The sequence below is a fragment of the Mustela lutreola genome, chromosome 16 (assembly GCF_030435805.1).
Source record: "Mustela lutreola isolate mMusLut2 chromosome 16, mMusLut2.pri, whole genome shotgun sequence".
In the NCBI taxonomy this organism is placed as follows: Eukaryota; Metazoa; Chordata; class Mammalia; order Carnivora; family Mustelidae; genus Mustela; species Mustela lutreola.
The window spans coordinates 56,412,461-56,435,749 of record NC_081305.1 but is presented as its reverse complement, the minus strand read 5'-3'; the positions used below and the strand labels follow the sequence as shown (position 1 = coordinate 56,435,749).

At 44.2% G+C, this 23,289-nt stretch overlaps 1 protein-coding gene across 3 annotated transcripts; it reads right to left on the bottom strand.

Moving 5' to 3' along the window:
- LOC131818817 (caspase recruitment domain-containing protein 8-like) lies at positions 1-22,994 on the bottom strand. 3 transcript variants are annotated; one of them, XM_059153521.1, is made up of 14 exons: positions 22,719-22,783; positions 20,548-20,607; positions 18,622-18,739; positions 17,277-17,405; positions 15,520-15,654; positions 13,166-13,222; positions 12,858-12,913; positions 10,763-10,913; positions 9,753-9,976; positions 9,420-9,682; positions 7,510-7,635; positions 7,015-7,156; positions 5,701-5,745; positions 1-359 (listed from the first exon to the last, which is right to left on the bottom strand). In XM_059153521.1, exons 3-14 carry the CDS (start codon positions 18,699-18,701, stop codon positions 88-90), a joined length of 1,680 nt encoding a protein of 559 aa, XP_059009504.1. In that variant the 5' UTR covers positions 18,702-18,739; positions 20,548-20,607; positions 22,719-22,783; the 3' UTR covers positions 1-87. The 3 variants fall into 3 exon arrangements, with proteins under 3 accessions (XP_059009504.1, XP_059009505.1, XP_059009503.1); XM_059153522.1 differs by having other exon boundaries at positions 20,527-20,607; positions 22,719-22,781; XM_059153520.1 differs by lacking the exon at positions 20,548-20,607 and having other exon boundaries at positions 22,719-22,994.
- Positions 22,995-23,289: the final 295 nt, after the last annotated feature.

Genomic DNA, 23,289 nt, shown 5'->3' with positions numbered 1-23,289 from the left:
TTTAAACAACTGAGCCACCCAAGCACGCCTGTTTATCCATTTTCAGTGCAGAACATGGGATTGTCTCTTCCTGAGTATTGGCCTGAGTCACTGTTGTAAACTCTGCTGGCTGAGGTAGGACATCAGGTAAGGATCTCTTTGCTGAAGGCTTCTGAAGAATATCTCCAGGGCCTGGGGCCCTTTCTTCTCCACCATCCTCAGCAGGGTCTCATTCTTCCTCTGCCGTGTTGGAAACTGCTGCACCAGCTCCTTCTCTTCCTCGGTGAAGACCCCACTGTCCTGAAGATCATCTAGTACTCCGCTCAGGTCCCCCAGCCTGGCCTGCAAGTGCCGGTGGTTCTCCTTCATAAAGGCCTCAGCTGGACACAAGAAAGAGTTGCAGACTCAGAAAAGGACAGATCATTTAAGGTGTTCAGGACCTATGTCCAGCTTAATATCATCTATCTATTTCTCTTTATTTCTTTCTTAGGCTCCAGAGCCAATATAGATCTCAACATGGGGCTTGAACCCAAGACCCTGAGTCAAGAGCTGAACTGAGATCAAGAGTCAGACACTGAACTGACTGAACCACCCAGGCACTCCTTAAAGACATATTCTGTGTGGAGATGTTGCTCATTGTGTTTTGCATGTTGCCCAGATCTTACACACACACAGCCTATGCAGTCCTGTCCCAAGGGACCCAAGATATGCAGTCAGTTCTCAGGGTCTATGAATTTAGGGAAACTCAATGATCCCTCTTCTTCAATCCAATCCCCTCCTTCCTAAACTTTGAGCACCTCCTCTTCTTTACTTTCTGGTTTTCACTGGAACCCTAAAGACAGCTCTATCTTGTTCTACATTCATCTATTCATCCTTCTAACAACCTTGAAGTTCATACATTGGTACGCATGATACCAGAGGTCTAGGTACAGTAGACTAGCTCCCTACTCTCAAGAGCCTTCCGATAAACTAGTAGAAAGGGATTTATTTAGCTGGCTAAGTACAACACAGAAGGACCAGAAGCACTGGAGAGAAGGTATTTCATGCTGACTCAGGGTACTGTTTGGTGCCTGCCTGCATATAATTCTGGTGTGACCTTGGCAGATTGGCTTTTGGATTTTTTTTTTTTTTTTTTTTTTTTGGAGAGAGGGACAGAATGAGCATGAGCTGCGGGAAAAAGGCAGAGGGAGAGAGAGAGAGAGAGAGAGATTTAAGCAGGATCAATGCCCAGTGCAGAGTCTGATGTGGGGCTCACAACCCTGAGATCATGACCTGAGCCAAAATCAAGAGCTGGATGCTTGGTGAGGAGGAGCAAGATGGTTGAGGAGTAGGAGACTAAATATCATCAGGCCCCAGGAGTTCAGCTAGATAGTTACCAAAACACCTACAAACTCAAAAGGAGATCAAAGAGGAGAGAAGCAGCAAGTCTAGGAACAGAAAATCGACCACTTTCTAGAAGGTAGGACACATGGAGAAGTGAATCTGAAGCGATGAGAAAAGACCAGGGGTGGGGTTGGGGGTGCTGATTCCCTGCAAGCAGTAGAGCAGCAGAGCATGAAATTGGAACTTTTAGAAGTCTGCTCCACTGAGGGTCATCGCCCCAGAGGCTAAGTGGGGGGTGGAGCCCTCGAAGGGACGGTGTGGTCTAGGACCCACAGAGTCACAGAAAGTCCAGGGTTATCTGAATGTGACAGAGTCCCCAGTATCAGAGCAGGGAAGTTGCAACAGAGATGGAGCTGAGGAGGGACTTTCAGCTTGGGGTTACCTTAAACCATGATCCACAGCACAGTTGGACCACTGCTCTTCAAGCAGGGACCCCATAAGTGGCAGATCTGGGGACACCCCTCCTTCTTCCTCTGGGAGGAGTAGCATGGGGCATGGCAGGAATCTGCTGGTTTTGGAAACTCCAAACGGGGCCAGGCGCCCAAGATAGAAATGCTCGGTCACAAGACAGGTGAGCTCAGAGTGCAGCCAGAGGCCAGGGAGACGGGAGTGATTGACTGCTTTTCTCCGAGGGTGCACTGAGCAGGACCTGAGCTCTCAGCTCCTCTGGCGGGAGACTGGGAGGCTGCCATTTTCATTCCCGTCCTCCAAAGCAGTATAGAAAGCATTCAGGGAACAAAACTCCAAGCGTGAACCTTAGCAGATTGCTTAGCCTGGCCACTGCCACAGGCAGTGCAATGCCACCTCTGGCAAAGACATTTGAGAATCATGGCAACAGGCCCCTCCCTTAGAAGATCAGCAAGAACATCCAGCCAAAACCAAATTCACCGATGACTGAGAACTGAGAAACGACACACGGAGATCACTGAGCTAGGGGAAAGCAACACATAGAATTCATGACTTTTTTTCCCATGATTCTTTAGTCTTTCAAGGTTAAATTTTTTAAATTACATTTTTTTTAATTTTTCCTCTTTCCTATTTTAATGCTTTTTAACTATTTTATCTTATCAATACCTTTTCAAAAATCTTTTTAAATTTTCATTGTTATAGTCATGTTCTATTCCTTCATTGTATTTAGCCTTATTTTTAGTATACATATAGGTTTTTCTTTCTTTAAAATTTTGGGATACAGTTTCTTCTAATAGATCAAAATAAAACCTACATATAGTAAACGGCTTTTTTTTTATAGCAGCAAAGTCCACAATAGCCAAATTATGGAAAGAACCCAGATGTCCATCAACGAATGAATGGATAAAGAAGATGTGGTTAATACACACAATGGAATACTATGCAGTCATCAAAAAAAGCCCCAAATCTTGCCATTTGCAACGATGTGGATAGAACTAGAGGGTATTGTGTTAAGCGAAATAAGTCAGTCAGAGAAAGACAATTATCATATGATCTCTCTGATATGAGGAATTTGAGAGGCAAGGGAGGGTTATGGGGGCCAGAGAGTGGAAAAAATTAAACAAGATGGGACTGGGAGGAAGACAAACCATAAGAGACTCTTAATCTCAGGAAACAAACTGAGGGTTTCTGGGAGGTCGGGGGAGGGATAGAGTGGCTGGGTTATGGCTATTGGGGAGGGTATGTGCTATGATGAATGTTGCGAATTGTGTAAGACTGATGATTCACAGACCTGTACCCAAAAGCAAATAACATACTACATGTTAATTTAAAAAAAAATCGTATGCTTAACCCCACTTAGTTACCCAGGTGCCCAAAAACATGATTGCTTTCTATGTACAACTCATGCATCTAGAACTTTTGTTCTAAACACAGTAGCTCAGATCATCAATGCCATATGCCGCCATAAACAAATCGCTTAATTTAATGATGTAATTTCTGTGAAGTCTTGGTGTTTCTATTGAAAAGTCATTGGAGGGGCATCTGGATGGCTCAGTCATTGGGTGTCTGCCTTCAGTTCAGGTCATGATCCCAGCCTCCTGGGATCAGGCCTGGCATTGGGCTCCCTGCTCAGCAGGAAGCCTGCTTCTCCCTCTCCCACTCCCCCTGCTTGTGTTCCTTCTCTCTCTGTCTCTCTCTCTCTCTCTCTCTCTCTGTGTCAAATAAATAAAATCTTTAAAAAAAATTTCAAGTTATTGGAGGTGCTCATTCCGTGACTCCTCAATTTGAATGAATAAAGTTCCTCTCACAGAAAGATGCTCAACTTAACCTATTCTTGCTGCCTCAACTGTTCTCACCCCGCCCATTTCTTTAGCAGTTTCTATTAAATCTTCTTCAACGGACATAAACTTCACTTTTGTCCTCTCTCCATGGTGTACACAGAAACTTTTCAACTCCCTCAAGTTTAGATCTGAACTACCCATCTTATCCTCTCATAATTGTATCACAACTGTATTTTGATAAGCACTGGGAAATCAACTTCACTGTTTTCACCTGCTGTAATAGAAACCCCATGAGTGTGGGGGGTGGTGTCTGTCTCAGGCTACGTTCCATACAGGACCGCTACCGCTGCTGTGTTCACTCTGATGCTCCTCCATGCTTTTCTGTGGAAGCCAGCCAAAGTGCATTGACAGGACTAGACAGAAGTGATGAGTATGGGGCGCCTGGGTGGCTCAGTGGGTTAAGCCGCTGCCTTCCGCTCAGGTCATGATCTCAGGGTCCTGGGATCGAGTCCCGCATCAGACTCTCTGCTCGGCAGGGAGCCTGCTTCCTCCTCTCTCTCTGCCTGCCTCTCTGCCTCCTGTGATCTCTGTCTGTCAAATAAATAAATAAAATCTTTAAAAAAAAAAAAAAAGAAGTGATGAGTATAAGCACACACATACGTACCCTGAATATTTGCCATGCAACAGGCATTTAATAAGCTGCATTTGTCTCCATGATCATTTTTATCACCATAATTCCATAGGAGAAAAATGCAACCATAGCCCTTGGCTCAGAAAGGAGGGGATGACTAGACTTTCAAGCAAAGTCTTCACAGAAGAGTTAGTATAAGAGGAGGATTTTGAGGAGTAGGATTCTGGTATTAAATACAAGATGCCACCAGGCCAAAGGGCAAAGAGGGGGAGAGAGATGTCAGGCTTCACAGTGCATGCTGGCCAGAATGAAGATCTGACTCAAGATGTGGGCTGGCAGCAGCTTCTGAAGGGTATTCTAGAGAGAGCACACGAGGGTGGGTTTCATCCTTCTCACACCAGGTAGCTCTCGCTCTAGAGCTTGTAGAAGAGGAAGGGTAGAGACGTGTTCTTGGTGCTACACACTCACCACCTACATAAACCCTTTCAATTTCCTTTGTGAAATCATCTTTACCTCATTCTTAACTGTATCTGTGGTTGGGTTTGAACCCAACTGCAACTCCAGGCATGAGGTCTAATTTTCTGTAGCTCATCTGCCTCTCTGGGCCCCCTGACCATAACACCAGCTGGCCAGGAAGTGGGTTTGTGCCATATGAAGCCAGTGTGACACCTGAGGAGTAAGAGGAATCAGGGGATGTTCCCTTTCTCCTCCTGGATGATCTGTTTTGTTACAGGAGGCCTGTCACTTTTACTGTGTGGAGACTAATAATCAAAGCCAACAGCACAGAAGGCAGAATGCAGTCCTCTGAATCTTGACTGTTGTTTTATTTTTCTTTTATTTTCAAAAGGCTTTATTTCTTTATTTATTTTTAGTAATCTCTACTCCAAGTCATGGCTTGAACTCACAACTACACAATATTAGGAGTCACATGTTCTTCTGACTGAACCAGCCAGGTACCCCTTGGCTCCTTACTTTGAATAATTTCTTTCTCTGCTACCTATCAACTCCAGTAACCTTAACCAATTCCCAGCTAATCCCTGTTCTCAACTTTCACAACAGCCTCCTAACCCGGCTCCCACTTCCTGTCCATTCCACACCCACAGTCATCCACACTGTTCAGAACAGTGAGTGCATTGCTACCCACCTTTCCTGAGTCCCCCTTTGCCTTCAGCCTAAGGACCAAAAGAGTTCAGCCATCACCCTTCTGCTTCCAACTTCTGTTTCTTGCCTGCCTCTGGTCATATGTGTCCTCCATCCCTCTAAAGTTTCATCTCCAGCCATATCGAACTACTTTCACTGAGACTTCCTCAGATGCAAGATATTTTCCCCAATAAGACGTGGTTGCATGCTCAGAGTCTGCTTATTAAACCCTCCCATGAATTCGCTCAGGTGGCTCAGACGCCTTCTTTATGTCCGACAGCACTCAGTCTCTGTAACTGAAGAGAAGATAGGATCCCTCACTGAGCCACCTCACACCCCTCAAAACCTCCTGATGTTTGGTGTGGACACTGCACTCACCTGAGAGGGGAGAAGGCGGTGATGCAGCACAAAACTGGAGCTCCACTAGGAAAGAAGGAAAAGTTGGAAAATGAACCATTTACCTTATTTAGTTTTTCTTTTTCTTTTTTTTAGGTATTGTTGTTTCTTGTAATCTCTACACCCAACATGGTGCTCAGACTCCCAACTCTGAGATCAAGAGGCACAGGCTCTTCTGACTGAGCCAGCCAGATGCCCCTCTGGTCTTTGATGCAATGCTTTAAAATAGTTTGATTCCATTTCCTGGGTTAAGGATCCCATTGGAACACTGATATACCTAATGGAACCCAATTAAGTAGAAGGTCACTCACTGCCCACCCAGGAAATAAATCAGAGGAAGTAACAGTTTTTCGAATATTCTATTTCTATTTCTAAGCCAATATGTGAGGAAATGTGAAAGCTTTGATAACATTATCACACTGTGCTACATAAATCATCCTCCAGGCAAATGTATTTTAGACACGAAATACCATCATGAAGCGAGTAGGTTTTGACAATAAGTGATGATGTTCTTTATTTTTTTTAATATTTTATTTATTTATTTGACAGAGAGAGAGAGATCACAAGTAGGCAGAGAGGCAAGCAGAGAGAGAGGAGGAAGCCGGAGGAGAGAGGAGAAAGCAGGCTCTCTACTCAGCAGAGAGCCTGATGTGGGGCTCGATCCCAGGACCCTGAGATCGTGACCTGAGCCGAAGGCAGAGGCTTAACCCACTGAGCCACCCAGGCACCCCAGTGATGATGTTCTTTAAACCCTATAATACTGGGATTGTGATGGTGCAAAATTTATACGTTGAACACACATATAAGTTGGTGGGAGATTTGCCGATTGGAGCCACCATTTGGGAAAGTCACTAGAGTCTGTTTACCATGAAGCTTTCCACATGGTCTTTCAAAAGCCCTGCTGTTCTTTGAAGTTCTGATCAATTCTGCATCCTTCCTTCAGCAGCTGATTATCTCTATATATGAAAACAACTATAAAATTGCCCAGGACATAGAATTAAATTGACTTTCTGTTCCTTCTGATTCTTATAATTAGCATTTCCTGTTCACTGCCTCCTACGTATGAGAGCATCCAGTTGTTGATAGCGACAGCCATCCCTATCCCAGGCAAACTTGACGAGTGTCTACACTTTTGTTTCAACTCAACATGGACTCTAGGCTGGCAGTAGATTTATTTTCTTCTCTGGGATGGGACCATAAAAAGACCTCTCCTCTGACACACTTCACTACAACACAGAAAAGAGGTGCATAATTTGTTTTTTTCCCCCCAAATTTAAACTCCATATTTTTACCTACCTGGCTTCACCAAAGTGCGCCAGACCAAAGTCTTGTGTCTTTTGTCCGTAACTTCAAGTATGATTGGTTCCTCCATCTTCCCAGCAAAGACTTTAGAGAACACCTGGATTTCCCCAGGACTCCTGTAGGATAATTTCAACTCCTAGAAGAAGCACAGCACTTGAATTAAACTATCATGGCATTGAGGGCGGGAGTAGAAAGGCTTGTTTGCCTGCAGTGAACTGGTCACTGAAATATTAGCCATTTCCTATACAGTATTGTGGCTGGTTGAGGGGAGACCAAAGGAGAATGGTCAACAATCTTTTAAATTTACAATTTTAGAAATTAGTATTATTCCATGGAAAGAAAGGTAGCCGAGCTCCTATCAGGATATGGTTCAGAGAATAATCATGTGAGCTACTAACCCTCCCCTGGTCTTCCTTTTAAAAAAAAAAAAAAAAGACAAAATATTTAGAAACCCGAGTGAAATTTGAGTTACATTCAAATTCTACTGACCTCAGGCATTATTTCCAGGTGAGCTGAACCAGACACAATATAACGGGAACCAAAATTCAGGGGTTCCACGGGGGGTGAGGTCTGCAGACGCACACCGTGAAACTTAGTTTCTTCTTCATCTATTGCCTGAGGAAGAAGCAGCAGAAGCAAATCAGGGAGCAAAGCTAAAAGTAAACATATGCTTCTAGACATGAGGGATTTTATTTTTTTTAAGATTGACGAATACCCAACTTTTGTAGCAACATGGACGGGACTGGAAGAGATTATGCTGAGTGAAATAAGTCAAGCAGAGAGAGTCAATTATCATATGGTTTCACTTATTTGTGGAGCATAACAAATAGCATGGAGGACATGGGGAGTTAGGAGAAAGGAGTTGGGGGAAATTGGAAGGGGAGGTGAACCATGAGAGACTATGGACTCTGAAAAACAATCTGATGGTTTTGAAGGGGCCGGGGGTGGGAGGTCGGGGTACCAGGTGGTGGGTTTTATAGAGGGCACGGATTGCATGGAGCACTGGATGTGGTGCAAAAATAATGAATACTGTTATGCTGAAAATAAAAAAATAAATTTAAAAAAAGATTTTATTTTTAAGTAATCTCTGTACACAATGTGGGGAATAAACTCACAACTCTGAGATCCACAGCTGCATGTTCCTCCAACTTCCCCAGCTTGGTGCACGAGAGACATGTATTAATAAAATTTTCCTGCTGGTTATCTCAGAGCTAGGGATTTCTTTCATTTTTGTTTGTTTGTTTGTTTGTTTGTTTGTTTTTTTCCTTGGCGGGGCAGAATGGGCAGAGGAAGATGGAGAGAGTGTCTTCAGCAGGCTCCAAACTAAGCACAGAGCCCAACTCTGGGCTCCATCTCAAGACCCTGAGATCATGACCTGAGCCACACTTAACCAACTGAGCTACCAATCACTCCCCCCACAAAGGGTTTCTTTTTATTACAAATCTCTGTAGAGTTTGATTTTTCTTTGTATAATGTGGCAGGGATCGCCTAAGTGTTCCTCAAATCCGGGGACAAAGAGGTTTCCTCCTTGTGCCTCGACAGAGGACCATTGCTGTCCGCAGCTGCGTCTATGAGGGACGAGGGTAAAGACGACTTCCCTCCATCGTGAGGCTCCTGCTCCATGAGGTGACAGCCACCTGCCCACCAGCAAGCAGTACAGCAGTGACGTCACCCCAGAGAGACCCAGAAGCAGAACAGAAGAGACCTCAGAGCTCTCTGAGGATCCACCCACGATACAGAATAGAACTCAAATAACAAAATAATAATAACATTAGACAAGTCTCAGCTATAGCTCAATACACACTTTCTGGAATTAACAAGCAAGAATTGCTGTCAAAAAACAATTACAGAAGATGCTCTTATCAGTCCAGTTAGTAAATACTCTTGGTGGGTAGCGATCAGGTCGGGGCAGGAAGGGGAAAGAAGCTGGTGATGTCCACTTCTCCATCTGGGTGCTGCACACATGGTGTGTTCACTGCAAAAATTAGGGAGCGATCCATTTATCTGCGTATTTGATTCATGTTAAAAGAAATCCATAGATCCATTTAAAGGAAGGGTGTCCAATGCTGAAACATGAGTTTCATGTGAGCATAAACGATGCTCAGTCAGTTAAGCGTCTACCTTCAGCTCAGGTCATGATCCCAGGGTCCTGGATGGAGTCCTCCATCCACCTCCTTGCTCAGCAGGGAGCCGGCTTCTCCTTCTGCCTGACACTCTCCCTTCTTGTGCTCTCTCTATCTCTCTCAGTCTCTCTTTCTCTCTCACTTTCTCTCTCCTGCAAATAAACAAAATCTTAAAAGAGAAAGAAAGAAAGAAAGAAAATAAAAGGAACAGAAGCACAAGGTCCAAGGTTGTAAGCGGATGGGTAATTCTCACTTCTCCAAATCTGCCAACCTTACCTTCGTTAGCAAGGAGTCACTGGGGATAAGGTACAGGTGAAATTTAGTATCTTCAGGGTAGAAGTGATAATAGAGCAGTGCCGTGGAAGTGATGGGGACTGAAACACGAGCCCCACTAGCCAATCTCAGCAGGATTCCCATCAGAGAGAAGCTGGGGTTTTCCAGGACAGCATAGAAAGACTCCACTCGGGCTGGTGGCTCTAGGACCATACCTTCATCCTTAAAATGGGCAACGTGGAACCAAGACATATCGACCTCATTTGCTGTAGGACAATGAAAAAGGGCATCAGACAAGTTCCCCACCAGCCCCACAGCCCCCTCTCCCCTCCTTACCTGGCAGGGAGATGATGTGAGGGAGATGGATTTCAGCGATGACCCCCTCGGGCTCCACGGAGATATCAAACAGTGGGCCTGCCACCATCCACTGTTTCTCGTGCTGTAACTTCATGTGTAGACTCCAAGAATCCAACGCTATCCTCACGGTCACTGCTGCTGTTACCAAGAATCCGAGGCGTGTCGCTGGCCACAGATAGAAGCCAGCCATGGGGAAGTGGACGCTGAAAGGAGCCAGAGTGATAGTCATGCTGGGAGAAGACCAGGACTTTGATTTTTCTTTTTTAGATTTTATTTATGCATTTCAGAGAGAGTGAGTGAGAGAGCACGAGCTGGGGGAGCAGCAGAGGGAGAGGGAGAAGCTGAGCAGGGAGCCTGAACTGGAGCTCGACCCAGGACCTCTGGATCATGACCTTAGCCAAAGACGGACTGCAATCGACTGAGCCACCCAGGCTCCCTGGGTCTCTAATTAAAAAACGAAGGTGCAGAGGGATGTGATGTTGTGGTGGAGCAAAGTCCAAGACCCCTCTGTGGCTTTCACCACATTAGAACACTCTGGCGAGTTAAAGACGCTCTGAGGGCCCCACTTTCTCTATATTCTACATGTGGTGAAATTAAAACACCAGCTCAGGGGCACCTGGGTGGCTCAGTGGGTTAAGCTGCTGCCTTCGGCTCAGGTCATGATCTCGGGGTCCCGTGATCGAGTCCCACATCGGGCTCTCTACTCAGCAGGGAGCCTGCTTCTTCCTCTCTCTCTCTCTTTGCCTGCCTCTCTGCCTACTTGTGATCTCTCTTTGTCAAATAAATAAAATCTTAAAAAAAAAATAAAAATAAAAAATAAATAAAACACCAACTCAGTGCATAGGATCAGAGAATCCTGACAAAATTTCCAATGTTGAAGGGGTGAATCGCATACCTTATCATGTAGGTGTGTACATCTAAGTATCACACAGCACATACTTCCTTTATGGGAGAATTGTATTGAAACAACCAACATCTTCAATTCTTACCTGTATCTGTTTGCACTCTCATCAATCAACTCAATATCCACATTTCCTTCAGGTCCCAGAAACTGATAACTATGACAAGCTGGTCCAACCCCAGAAAAGAGTTTAGGAGCCTCAAGGGGCACTAGTGTCTTCTCTTCCAAGCAAGTCTCTTCTGAAAAATACACATTGTACATGTCAGATTGGATTTGTTGGAAAAGGCCTAAAGGCGTTCTGGATTTTGAATTACACATGTGCTGTTGGGAATCCAGATATCAGAGAGAAGAGTATGGAGGGAGAACAAGAGGCTTTGGTCTTGGAATCCAGACAAAGAAAGGCACAAGAATGTTCTTGGTCACTACTGAAAATGAACCCCCAAATTTAAGAAGGAAGTGAGGCTGGATGGCTTTGTTGGGGAGCAGTTTTCACCTAGGGCAGGAACCACGGCAACTAAATTTCTACATGGTCCCAAGCAGCAGTTAACACCCGATGCTGGTGGGGGAACACAAGTCCGTAAAAGGAGCAAGCATGAAAGCTTAAGAAGGAAAGTCACAACTCTTCACCCTAGTGTTCACCGCCATCCAACCCAAGGCACTGCAGACCATCCTCTGGTTCCCCCAGCATTTCCACCACCCAACTGGGAGAGTCTTCCCAGCAGCACTTAGAGACCCTCTACGCACGCGCTCCTGGATACCATTCTTTCTGCTCAGACTCTGGGTGAGGATGATTTGCATAGAACAAATATCTGTACCCTGGATGATAGAAGTCTCTGAAATACTGTGCTCAGAGAAAATTGGTTTATCAAGAATTAAAAATGATGGAATCTCATTTGGCAGAGAGTAGGGATTTGGGATAGGAAAAAGGAAAAGTCTCAGACGGTTACCTAACCACTCTGAGACTTTTTTCTCCCATGTCAGATAGACTAATGCTACCCGCACCTTATAGAATTGCTCTGAATCTTGGTACTAGCTGTGTGGCACCTCCAGAAAATAGCACACGGTGTCAGCCGTTCATATGAACACAGATGAGCTTCCCCCAACCTCGTGGCAGGTAAGCACAGGAGCTGAGCTGAGCACCAGGACACAGTCAACACCAGTGCCCTGCTCTCCAGAATCTCAGGTGGCTTTCAAACTACTTCACACCAAGTGGGACAGTTTCCAACCATGAGCACTTAGAAGTGGAGTGTGTAATGACAGGATCTAGGAGAGTTGAGTTGGGTAAATTTTTCCAACCCAGTGAACATCGGCTGGGATAGTGCTGAATTTGAAGATGGAGCATGTAAGAAAGTCCTAATGCTGAAATGAGGTCATAAGAAAGAACTCTTAATCCAATAGGACTGGTGTCCTTGTGTCCTTATATGACAAGGAAGAGATACTAGATCTCTCTCTCTCTCTCTCTCTCTCTCTCTCTGGATACACAGAGGAAAGGCCATGTGGGGACCCAGGGAGAAGGTGACCACCTACAAGCCAGGAGAAGAGCCTTCATCAGAGACCAAATCTCCCAGCACCTTGATCTGAGACTTCTGGCCTCTAGAATGATGACAAAATTAACGTCTTTTATTTCAGTCCCTTCATCTGGGGTATCTTGTTATGGCAGCCCTAGGACACTCATAGAGTAGGAATGTCTCCCAGCCCAAAGCCTGTCAAAGTACAAATGTCACAAAGGATCAAGATCATTAAGCACACATTGCTTATGTTTTGAAGTCTTAGCATGGATTAGGGTAAAAGAAAACAAGCCCCTTTTAATTAACCCAAACACAATCCTACGCTGTCACACCTCACCTGGAAGATTTCTCTCCTCTAAGTTTGCTTTATTTGTCTTGACACAGAGTCTAGACGATGCATTCACAGAGTTCCTTAGATAACAAAAAGGGAATATGTAAAATGTCCCTAATAGAGTGTTTAGAATATGGAATCTATTCCAGACATTTTATCCACGATGACAAGTACTTCGTATTCCCATTTAAGTTGTAGGGAGGATGGTGTTAGAGCTAAGGAAAAAATACTTTTGATTGTTACTACCCCCAAAGACTTCAAACTGTCTTCTCCCCATAAAAACACAGGACATTTCCATCAGCCCACTATACACCCCTGGCTTCATCTCTATATTAGACAATTACCTGATTCTTGTGTCTGTGAAGATTCCTGGTCTGCTGATTTGCTACTCCCTGGGACCCTTGCATTTCAAAAATAAAGAAAATATTAGAAATCAGTTCAGAAGGGAGACTGACTGGCTCAGTCATTGGAACATGTGGCTCTTGATCTTGGGGTCATGGGTTTGAGCCCCATTTTGGGTGTGGAAATTACTTAAAAATAAAATCTCAAAAAATTAATCAGTTCACCAAAGTAAATAAATAAATAAGTAAAGGGGATGTGATTACAAGCTAGAGGCCACTAGCCAGGAAGGGCCCTTTAAACATTCAATTACCTTCTTCTCAATGAGGTTACCACCAGAGCACGGGTTTCATGAAAACCACCACTCCACCTAAACCAAAAGGGGAAAGAAAAGGATTCACATCAACATCATCATCATTGGACACATAGATTCAGGCAAGTCTATCACCACTGGTCATCTGATCTATAAATGTGATGGAATCGACAAAAGAACTATCGAAAAATTTGAGAAGGAGGCTGCTGAAATGGGAAAGGGCTCCTTCAAGTATGCCTGGATCTGAAAACTGAAAGCTGAACTTGAATGTGGTATCACCATTGACATCTCCCTGTGGAAATTCAAGACCAGCAAGTATTATGTGACCACTGCTGATGCTCCAGGACACAGAGACTTTGTCAAAAACATGACTACAGGCACATCTCAGGCTGACTGTGCTGTCTTGATTGTTGCTGGTGGTGTTGGTGAATTTGAATCAGGTATTTCCAGGAATGGGCAGACCTGTGAGCATGGCTTAAACATCCTTAAACACCTTCTGGCTTAAACACTGGGTGTAAAACAACTAATTGTTGGTGTTAACAAAATGGATTCCACTGAGCTACTCTACAGCCAGAAGAGATACGAGGAAATCATTAAGGAAGTCAGCAAATACACATTAAGAAAATTGGCTACAACCCCAACACAGTAGCATTTGCACCAGTTTCTGGTTGGAATGGTGACAACATGCTGGAGTCAAGTGCTAGCACGCCATGGTTCAAGGGTTGGAAAGTCACCCATAAACATGGGAACGCCAGTGGAAGCATGTTGCCTGAAGCTCTAGATTGCATTCTGCCACCAACTTGTCCAACTGACAAGCCCTTGCATCTGCCTCTCCAGGACGTCTATAAAATTGATGGTGTTGATACTGTGCCTGTAGGCCAAGTAGTGACTGGTGTTCTTAAACCTGGCATGGTGGCCACCTTTGCTCCAGTCAATGTTACAACTAAAGTCAAGTTTGTTGAAATGCATCATGAAGCTTTGAGTGAGGCTCTTCCTGAGGACAATGTGGGCTTCAATGTCAAGAATGTATCTGTCAAAGATGTTCGTCATGGTGATGTGGCTGGTGACAGCAAAAATGACCCACTCGTGGAAGCAGCTGGCTTCCTGGCTCAGGTGACTATCCTGAACCATCCAGGCCCATCAGTGCTGGATTTGCACCTGTGCTGGACTGTCACACAGCTTACACTGCTTGCAAGCTTGCTGAGCTGAAGGAGAAGATAGATCATCATTCTGGGAAAAAGCTGGGAAGATGGTCCCAAGTTCTTGAAATCTGGTGATACTGCCATTGTTGATATGGTTCTTGGCAAACCTGTGCATGTTGAGAGCTTCTCTGATTATCCTCCTCTGGGCTGTTTTGCTGTTCATGCATGAGACCAATGGTTGTTGTGAGTGTCATCAAAGCAGTGGACAAGAAGGCAGCCAGAGCGGACAAGGTCACCAAGTCTGCCCAGAAAGTCAGAAAGCTAAATGAAGGGGCACCTGGGTGACCCAGGTGTTAAGCATCTGCCCTTGGCTCAGGTCATGTTCCCAGAGTCCTGGGATCAAGCCCCGCATCAAGCTCCCTACCCTGCAGGAAGCCTGCTTCTCCCTCTTTGACTCCCCCTGCTTGTGTTCCCTCTATTGATGTGTCTCTCTTTGTCAAATAAACAAATAAAGATCTTTTTAAAAAAAAAAAAAAGAAAGGTAGGGGCATCTGGGTGGCTCGGTGGGTTAAAGCCTCTGCGTTCAGCTCAGGTCATCCCAGGGTCCTGGGATCAAGTCCCCCATCGGGCTCTCTGCTCAGCAGGGAGCCTGCCTCTTCCTCTCTCTCTCTCTCTCTGCCGGCCTCTCTGCCTACTTGTGATCACTGTCTGTCAAATAAATAAATAAATAAAACATTAAAAATAAATAAATAAATAACAAAAAGAAAGCTAAATGAATATTATCTCCGATACCAGCCTCCCCCGTCTTAATCAGTGGTGGAAGAAATGTCTCAGAACTGTTTGTGTCAGTTGGCCATTTAAGTTTAATGGTAGAAGACTGGTTAATGATAGCAATGCATTGTAAAATCTTCAGAAGGAAAGGAGAATGTTTTGTGGACCATTTGTTTTTTTTGTCTGTGTGGCAGTTGTAAGTTACTAGTGGTTTTTTAAAGATTTTATTCATTAATCTGACAGACAGAGATCACAAGTAGGCAGAGGCAGGCAGAGAGAAATGGGGAAGCAAGCTCCCCACTGAGCAGGGAGCCCAATGCAGGGCTCGATCCCAGGACCCTGAGATCATAACCTGAGCCAAAGGTGGCAGCATAACCCACTGAGCCACCCATGCGCCCTAAATATCTATTTTTTTTAAACTGTCTTTCTTTTTGGCCATACCAAGACAGAAGTCCAGGAGGGATATGCAGTGTTGGCTCTCCTGTTAACAGTTCTTCAGATTCTGAAGAAGGACAAACCTGGGAGCTGTTGTTTGACGTCTTAAAAGTACTGCTTAGAGATTCTTCACAGTATCCACTGGAAAACAGAAGGGAAGTTGTGTTAGGAATACAGCGTGGTGGCAGTCTGGTGACAGGACAGTCTCTGTAGCATGACTTTATGTCATTAAAAGCCCTAGACCCCATGCTTCGTCTTCAGGGAAACCTTCTCTCAAGCCCCCATGACTCCATCTCGCCCTCATAGTGGATTCAGCTGTGTCTCTGTGTCCCACTCCACATTGCTCTCTCCATCCCGGGGAAGCAGAACTCAGTCGATTCTCAACACCTAGAACCTGCTGTAAGGTATTGTTTCCTAATAGGTTATTGACCTAGAAGACCTTGTTGAGGATTTTGGGGAAAAGAGAAGATTCCTAGCTTATATTCTGCCCTCACCCTTCATTGGTTCCCAAGAAAATGGGACCCTATTGTGATTGAAATTCCAGGACATCAGTGAGATTATGTATGTGTTGTAAGGACCCACGCAGTACTAATGTTCTTTTCTGCCTCCCGCCTCCACGTGGTGAGGGACCCATGAGGATGCTAAGAGGGAAGGAAATTACGGATATCAGTCTTGTTTTCTTCTTCCACTGGGGATCCTCATCCAGATATGGAACTGGAAAGCCCTAAGCTAAGTACTTTCTTCTTCACGCTTGAGAGCTGGTCTCTGGTCTCCCTGGACTGGCTGGGATCAAGATTGAGGTTAGGAGCCAGAGAGTGTCCTTTGGGCCAACACCTGCACTGTGTAACATGATAGCTACTAGCCCCACAAACCTATTTAAATTTACTTTTTAGGGGCGCCTGGGTGGCTCAGTGGATTGAGCCGCTGCCTTCGGCTCAGGTCATGATCTCAGGGTCCTGGGATCGAGCCCCGCATCGGGCTCTTTGCTCAGCGGGAGCCTGCTTCTCTCTCTCTCTCTCTCTGCCTGACTTTCTGCCTACTTGTGATCTTTCTCTCTGTCAAATAAATTAATAAAATCTTTAAAAAAATTTTAAAAAAAAATAAATAAATTCACTTTTTAAGTAATTAAGTTCAGAAATCAGCTCCTCACTTGAACTAGCCCTATCCCAAGCACCCAAACATGACAAATGGCCAGTTTCCATATTAAACGCCCTGGACATGAAATATATCTATCATGGCAAGAATGTTATTGATAGCTCTGACCTTGATCACCTACTATAGTCCAGCTGACTAGACACCGCATTGAGTATCTCCCACCGGCTCAACCAAATGAAGTGGGTCTTTGAGAAAGGGTGGGTAGACAAAGCAAGACTGAGGAATTCTTGTGTTCAGCAGCAGCATTTTCCAGCCCGACAAATATTACCTTGATCAAAATCTGTATCGGAGTGAATAGTACTGAGTCAAATCAATTTCCTGACCCTGACAATGACTTCTAATGTAAAAGGTGTTACCAACAGGGAACGCTGGGTTGAATGTACATTTTTGTCACTTCTGTATTTTTTTGCTACTTCCCATGAGTCTTAAACTATCTCAAAATAAAAAGTTATAATGATAAAAAAGAAAAAAGAAATATGCTGGTTTTATGCAAATAATCTAAACGTCTTTGCTTTTCTCGTCTTTGTCTCATAGAGACTGAGGGACAAGAGAGAGAAGAACAAGATCCAAAATCTTCCATTTTTCCCTACTGATTATCTGTCCCTTACCTGTCAGAACGTGGAAAGGGCAGGCTAAGAAGAGACAAAGGGAGCACGGCCTTCCGTCCCCGACCTGACTTGTAGTTGAGCTCTCGGGCTGGTTCCTCTTTGCTTCCAAAGCAGCACCACCCGCACAGCCTGGGAAGACACAAGGGATTTGTAATTTGATTGTGAGCAAAGAACTTGGTTGTGGGACGGTCTCTTTGCTGTGATGGAGAGGACGTAGCACAAATTGGATGTTCCATCTTCAGAGAGGATGTTCGCCCCAGGATCCACTTACATCACACTGTTAACCCTTCCTCTGTCCCTGTGCAGCAGACAGTGATGTCATCTCGGGAGACATGCCTCACCGGACTCTCAGCCCTTTAAGTCCATCACATCTATATGTAATACCTGTGAAGACTGGCTACAGACCCGTACATAACTTGTATAACAATATCACGTACTAGTAACGTAGGGGGTGTGAGAAGTCCCTGACTCTCGTGCTAACCTTCACTCGTCCTAAACAGGAGGGAACTTTTATAAAGTTACATGACACTGGATGAACTATACTTCCCCCAAAGCAACAGCTCTTTAGTGTGAGTTGGTCGTGACTACAGAGACCAAAGAGATAAGAATCCACAATCTGGCAAAGCCATTTCCTGGAACTTACACTCGGGGCAAAATTGTGGCTTCATTCTCTGTGTTAAGTATTAGTTTTCCAACTTTTGAATAGGATATAACACAAATCCTTGTAGTGATTAATCATAGAAAGGTAATATTACTTAGTACCCAAACTGGAAATCATTGTGTTCCCGGAGAAAGTAACTCGCTCCAGTGATCCTCCTTATTCCCTGGCCTGTGGGAATACTACACACGCCATAGTAGCTGAATCTTTGGTCCACTTCATTTATTGCAAGTTCTAAGACAACGCAAAAACGTGCATGAATTGGTCACAGATGAAACATGAGCCTCTGAAAGCATGTTGATGGGGAGGAGCAGAAGAACTCATGGATGGAGCTTAGTGGGTTTGCCTGGTGCCATGGGGTGGTCAAAAGCATGGCCATGGTGTCAGAGAAAGAGCTGGAGGAACATCCATAGACTTGCATGTGCTCAGGTATGAAGTCGTGTGGTCAGAGTCAAGGTCATATTACCCCACGATGGAGAGAAGAAGTTGAAGTAATACATCTAGGTGCCCAGGAAGGTGTTTCCCTTCTGGAATGATGAGATTGTGTGAATAAGTAAAACTGTAAGCAGAGCCTTTATTTAAGGGAAAAATAAATAATAAAGGCCACAGAACTCAGAATTTTCTGCAGCAATAATGAGATATAGAGGAATCAAAGCCATCAAGAGCCCTCAAAGGGTAGATACATACCTTCTCCATGTCAGACAGCATCTCCAGGATCTGTCAGAAGACATCTCCTGGATCTCTTCCTTAAATGTATCTTTTCCCATTTATCAGCTGGTGTGTTTATCTCCCTGCTACATTAACCCTGAGAAAAGAAAAGAAAATTGTATCCAAGTAAGTTGGAAGAACTTGCAGATAAATGTTAGCCATTATATCTCCACACGATAACCAAAATTGTTTATTGTCCATTCAATAGAAATACATCAGTTAAAGTGTTTCCAGTAATGGTAGGCACTTGGGAGAGAGACCCAGAAAAGATTATGAAGTTGAAAACACGTTTTATTTTATATAAAACTCTGTATGTGCTAATATAAGAGATACAGAAACAACTCCCAGATCAGAGACATGGTATCACCAAGATGGTGCTGGAGGAGACCCAGCCTCCATCCCCCTGATGAAAATCACAAATACGCAGCTATCCACAAACAAAGCCAGCTCTGGGAGACATCTGGAATCCACAGAAGAATTTGCAGCAACACAATGGGACAAAAAACTGGAGGAAAAAAAAAAACACATAAAATGAGAAGGAAGAAGAGTTTCATTTTGCACACACCACCTTGCATCTTTGTCATGGAGAGGGCTTTGTTTCTTAAACCTCACGAACCAACCTCTGCTAGCTTCAGACTTGTCCTATGCAGCCCCCACACCTCTCTCAGCCAAAAGAAAATGGAGGAGAGTCAGGGCCTTGCTCTGGATGAGGCTTTGGCTCAAGGGAATGTTGGGGCTGCTTTGATCTTCCATTCAGGCCATTAAACTTTCTCCACATCAGCAATAAGGGTGTTTCTCTTCCTTATTGTCCATATGTTCCCCAGAATAGCACTTTTCATTTCCTTCAAGAACTTTTCATTGAATGCACAACTTAGATAACCGGAGCAGGAGGCCTGGCTTTGGGCTATGTCAGCTTTCTTCATGCCTTCCCCAGTACCCTCACTTCTAGCTTTCAATTCAAAGTAAAAGACGTAAGTGACTCTTCCTTTCACTTGAACAGAGAGGCCATTGTTGGAGTATTAATGAGCCCAATTTCGACATTGTTGTGTCTCAAACACTAGGGTTATCCAAAAAGAGGGAGAGAGATGGGGAGAGGCGGGCCAGTGGAGCAGTCAGGACACACACAACATGGTCACAACATGACCATTAAGTTCATGGTCTTTTAAGGGCAAGGTTCATTACAACAGCAATGTTGCAGGATTGCAGGGTTCTTGTCTCCCAGAGTCAAAGAATGATGCTCGTGCACTCAAAAGGGTGAAGTGAAGGAAAAGTTCATTAAGTGAGAAGGTGAGAACAGAAAGGGAAGGAAAAGCTCTCTAGAGTGAGAGACCCAAAGGTTTGCCACTCAAGATTTTTACGGCAGGTTTTTTTGTTGGAAACTTGATTAGGAGGTTTGTGGCCTTTTTGGTTAAGTTCATTTGGCATCTGGGAAGAATAATTTAGAATCCTGCTGGGTAAACATTCTGTTTTGCTTATTTTCTGTGGTAGTCCTACTGGAAGTCCTGGGAATCCCACCAAAGAAGCAGCCAAAACTATTGTGTCAATTTTTCTGAAGTTTACCTCAAGTTGTCTAGCTTAGGCAAACAACTTTTAAAGACAATCAGAACTAGATTTAGCATGTGTAAAAGTGGGATATTGAAACATAATTTCCTCTATAATAACCCTCATTGTTTTTTTTTTAGAGATAGCCAAATCAAGACAAATTTGTTGACAAAACAAGTCCAATTTTAACAAGCTTGTTTTAATTATTTACATAAGTTCAGCAAGAAGAGCAATTGGCCATACAGAGCTTTTAAAATTTGCATGGCTGGAAGTTTTTCCAAGGAATCTCTAGTTTGAAGTCTTAGTAGCCTCTCCAGGCCAGAAGCCAAGCCAAGCACTTACCACCAGGCATGTCAGCAATACCTGCAGATTTGGGTGGATTCCTCTTCGTGAGGTCCCCAAAGTATCCTGAGGTTCCTGCACCTGCCAGGAAGTAACATTCTTTACTCACCTGGGGAGGCTGCTGGGAACCTGTAAGCAAGGTATCAGGCCAACAGTTCTAAGGGGCTTTATGGCTCCACATTTCATAAAGTCGACCTCAGTTCCTTAAAGCTCTCTGGTCCTATCTGAGTCTGTGTGTGTCTATCTCAAATACAACATTCCAGTCAAAGCCTTGGCAAAATAACCCATGTTTCCAATGATGTCCTATTCCTAGGAGACCAGAATCTTACTGAACTTATGCAAATAACTATGATTGCCATGGAAGAAAGAATACTTATTGAGACCTTTTGAATTTCAGAGGGTTCAAGTAGAGAGAAAAGTTAACTCCTTCAGTTTGTTGACAAATGCATACATTTCTGGAGTCATGGTTTTCTTAAGAGAAAGTTTTTTTTAATCTGGAAGACTAAACATTAGAGAACCTGCAATGTTTTAAACAAGAGTCCCATGTTACTAATTCCTGTTAAGTTTTTTTTTTAATATTTTAGTTATTTGTTTGACACACAGAGAGAGAGAGAGCACAAGCAGGGGGAGCATCGGGCAGAGGGGGAGAGAGAAACAGACTCCCCGCTGAGCAGGGAGCCCTGACCCAGGGCTCCATCCCAGGATTCTAGGATCATGACCCAAGATGAAAGCAGATTCTTAACAGACTGAGCCACCCAGGCACCCCCAGTTTATTTTTTTTAAGATTTTATTATTTATTTGAGATAGAGAGAGCAATGATGGGGGAGGGGCAGAGGTGGAGGAAGAGGCAGGCTCTCCATGAGCAAGGAGCCCATGAAGGTCTCCATCTCATAACCCTGGGATCATGGCCTGAGCCAGAGATAGACATTTAACCAACAGAGCCACCCAGGCGCCCTGGACATACAACATTTTTTTTACTAAAGATTTTATATATTTATTTGACAGACAGAGATCACAAGTAGGCAGAGAGGCAGGCAGAGAGAGGAGGAAACAGGCTCCCTGCTGAGCAGAGACACCCCCCCCAATGCGGGGCTCAATCCCAGGACCCTGGGACCATGACCTGAGCCAAAGGCAGAGGCTTAACCCACTGAGCCACCCAGGCTCCAAAAGTTAGCTTGTTTAATATAGAAGTTTTAACTAAGTAATCAAAGACCTGAAAAGAAAAATTAGAGAAACTGATTTTCCTGGGCAGATAAAGAAAAAACAACTTTGTTTACATTTTCTCATCAAGAGTAGACCAACGATTTAGGAAAACTTCATCTTTTGAAGAGAGAGAAAGCAGAATTTCAATCTTCTCCCAATGCACCTTTAAAATCCACTTATTTCAGGACATCTGGGTGGCTCAGCCTGCTTCTCCCTCTACCTGCTGCTCCCCCTGCTCGTGCTCTCTTTCCCTCTGACAAATAAATAAAATCTAAAAAAATAAAATAAAATAAAATCTATTCATTTCAATCTAACTACATCCTACTACATATGAATTTTTTCTTCCAGGACGCCTGGGTGGCTCAGTAAGTTAAGTGTCTGCCTTCAGCTCAGACCATGACCCCAGATTCGATCCTATTGAGTCCCGCATTGAATCCCACATCAGGCTCCCTGCTGGGCAAAGAGCTTGCTTCTCCCTCTGCCTGCTGCTTCCCCTGCTCATGCTCTCTCTGGGTCAAATAAATAAATAAAATCTTTAAAAACAAAACAAAACCATGAGCCCATTTGACCTTCGGTAAATCTTAGTAGAATAAAAGTTTCACATTTAACAGTTGAAAACTTTCAAGCCGTATTTATTTTAATTAAACCAACACACTTACATTACTTAAAACACCAAATTATATTCCACCTGAATTCTTTTTTAGAAGCCCATCAGTTTATTTTGTCGATTTTTTTAAACAACATTTCCCTCAAAGTTACATTTTTCTAAGCTCTTCAAATATTCCCCCTAATTTTTTAAAGACTTTATTTATTTATTTGGCAGAGAGAGAGAGCACAAGTAGGCAGAGAGATAAGGGGAAGCAGGCTCCCCGCTGAGCAGAGAGCCCGATGCAGGGCTCGATCCCAGGACCCTGAGATCATGACCCGAGCTGAAGGCAGAGGCTTAACCTACTGAGCCACCCAGGTGTCCCTATTTTGTCGATTTTTACCTGAGATGCTGGTGGGGAAATCTGAAGTGAACAGTGCCCCGAAGGCCAGTCGCACGCATGACGGTACAGAAACAGGAAGAGGAGGGGAGAGGAGGCAGAAGACACAGATTCTGCCAAAAGGCAGAAAAAGAAGATTTCCGGTTCTAAAACCTGTCAGCCCAGACAGATGAGCAGACGCAGAATTGTGGACATTCGTTTCTCCTCCAAAGTGGAATCAGGAGTCCGTGTCAGGCCAGAGAAGACAGGGAATGGCCCAAAACAGAGGGAGTTTCAGCAGCTGCTTAGGAGTGTTCCGTAAAGCCCTAAGCTAGACTAACCAGAGGCAGTGGGTTCCAGTGGGAGTCACTGCGATGGAAACGAGGATGAAGCCAGTGTAGATATTAAGAGGAACGAGAGAAAGAGAGAGAGAGAGAGAGTCAGCGTCCCCTTTGCTTGGGTGGGCCTGGGTTTATTCTGAGGAGGTCTATTGGCTCATGATCGCCCAGCATGTCAGGAGGGAGTTTATTGGTGGAACTCATTCCGGCAAACACATTTTTTTTAAGATTTTTTAAATTTATTTGACAGAGAGAGA

Excerpts from the sequence above, each read along its gene's own strand:
- LOC131818817 (XM_059153520.1), bottom strand. The coding sequence starts at position 18,701 with ATGGGAAAAGATACATTTAAGGAAGAGATCCAGGAGATGTCTTCTGAC. Across the intron at positions 7,636-9,419 it reads GTGACTCCTTGCTAACGAAG|GCAATAGATGAAGAAGAAAC; the intron begins GTAAGGTTGGCA and ends CTTCTTCCTCAG. Across the intron at positions 5,746-7,014 it reads GCGCACTTTGGTGAAGCCAG|TGGAGCTCCAGTTTTGTGCT; the intron begins GTAGGTAAAAAT and ends CTTCTTTCCTAG.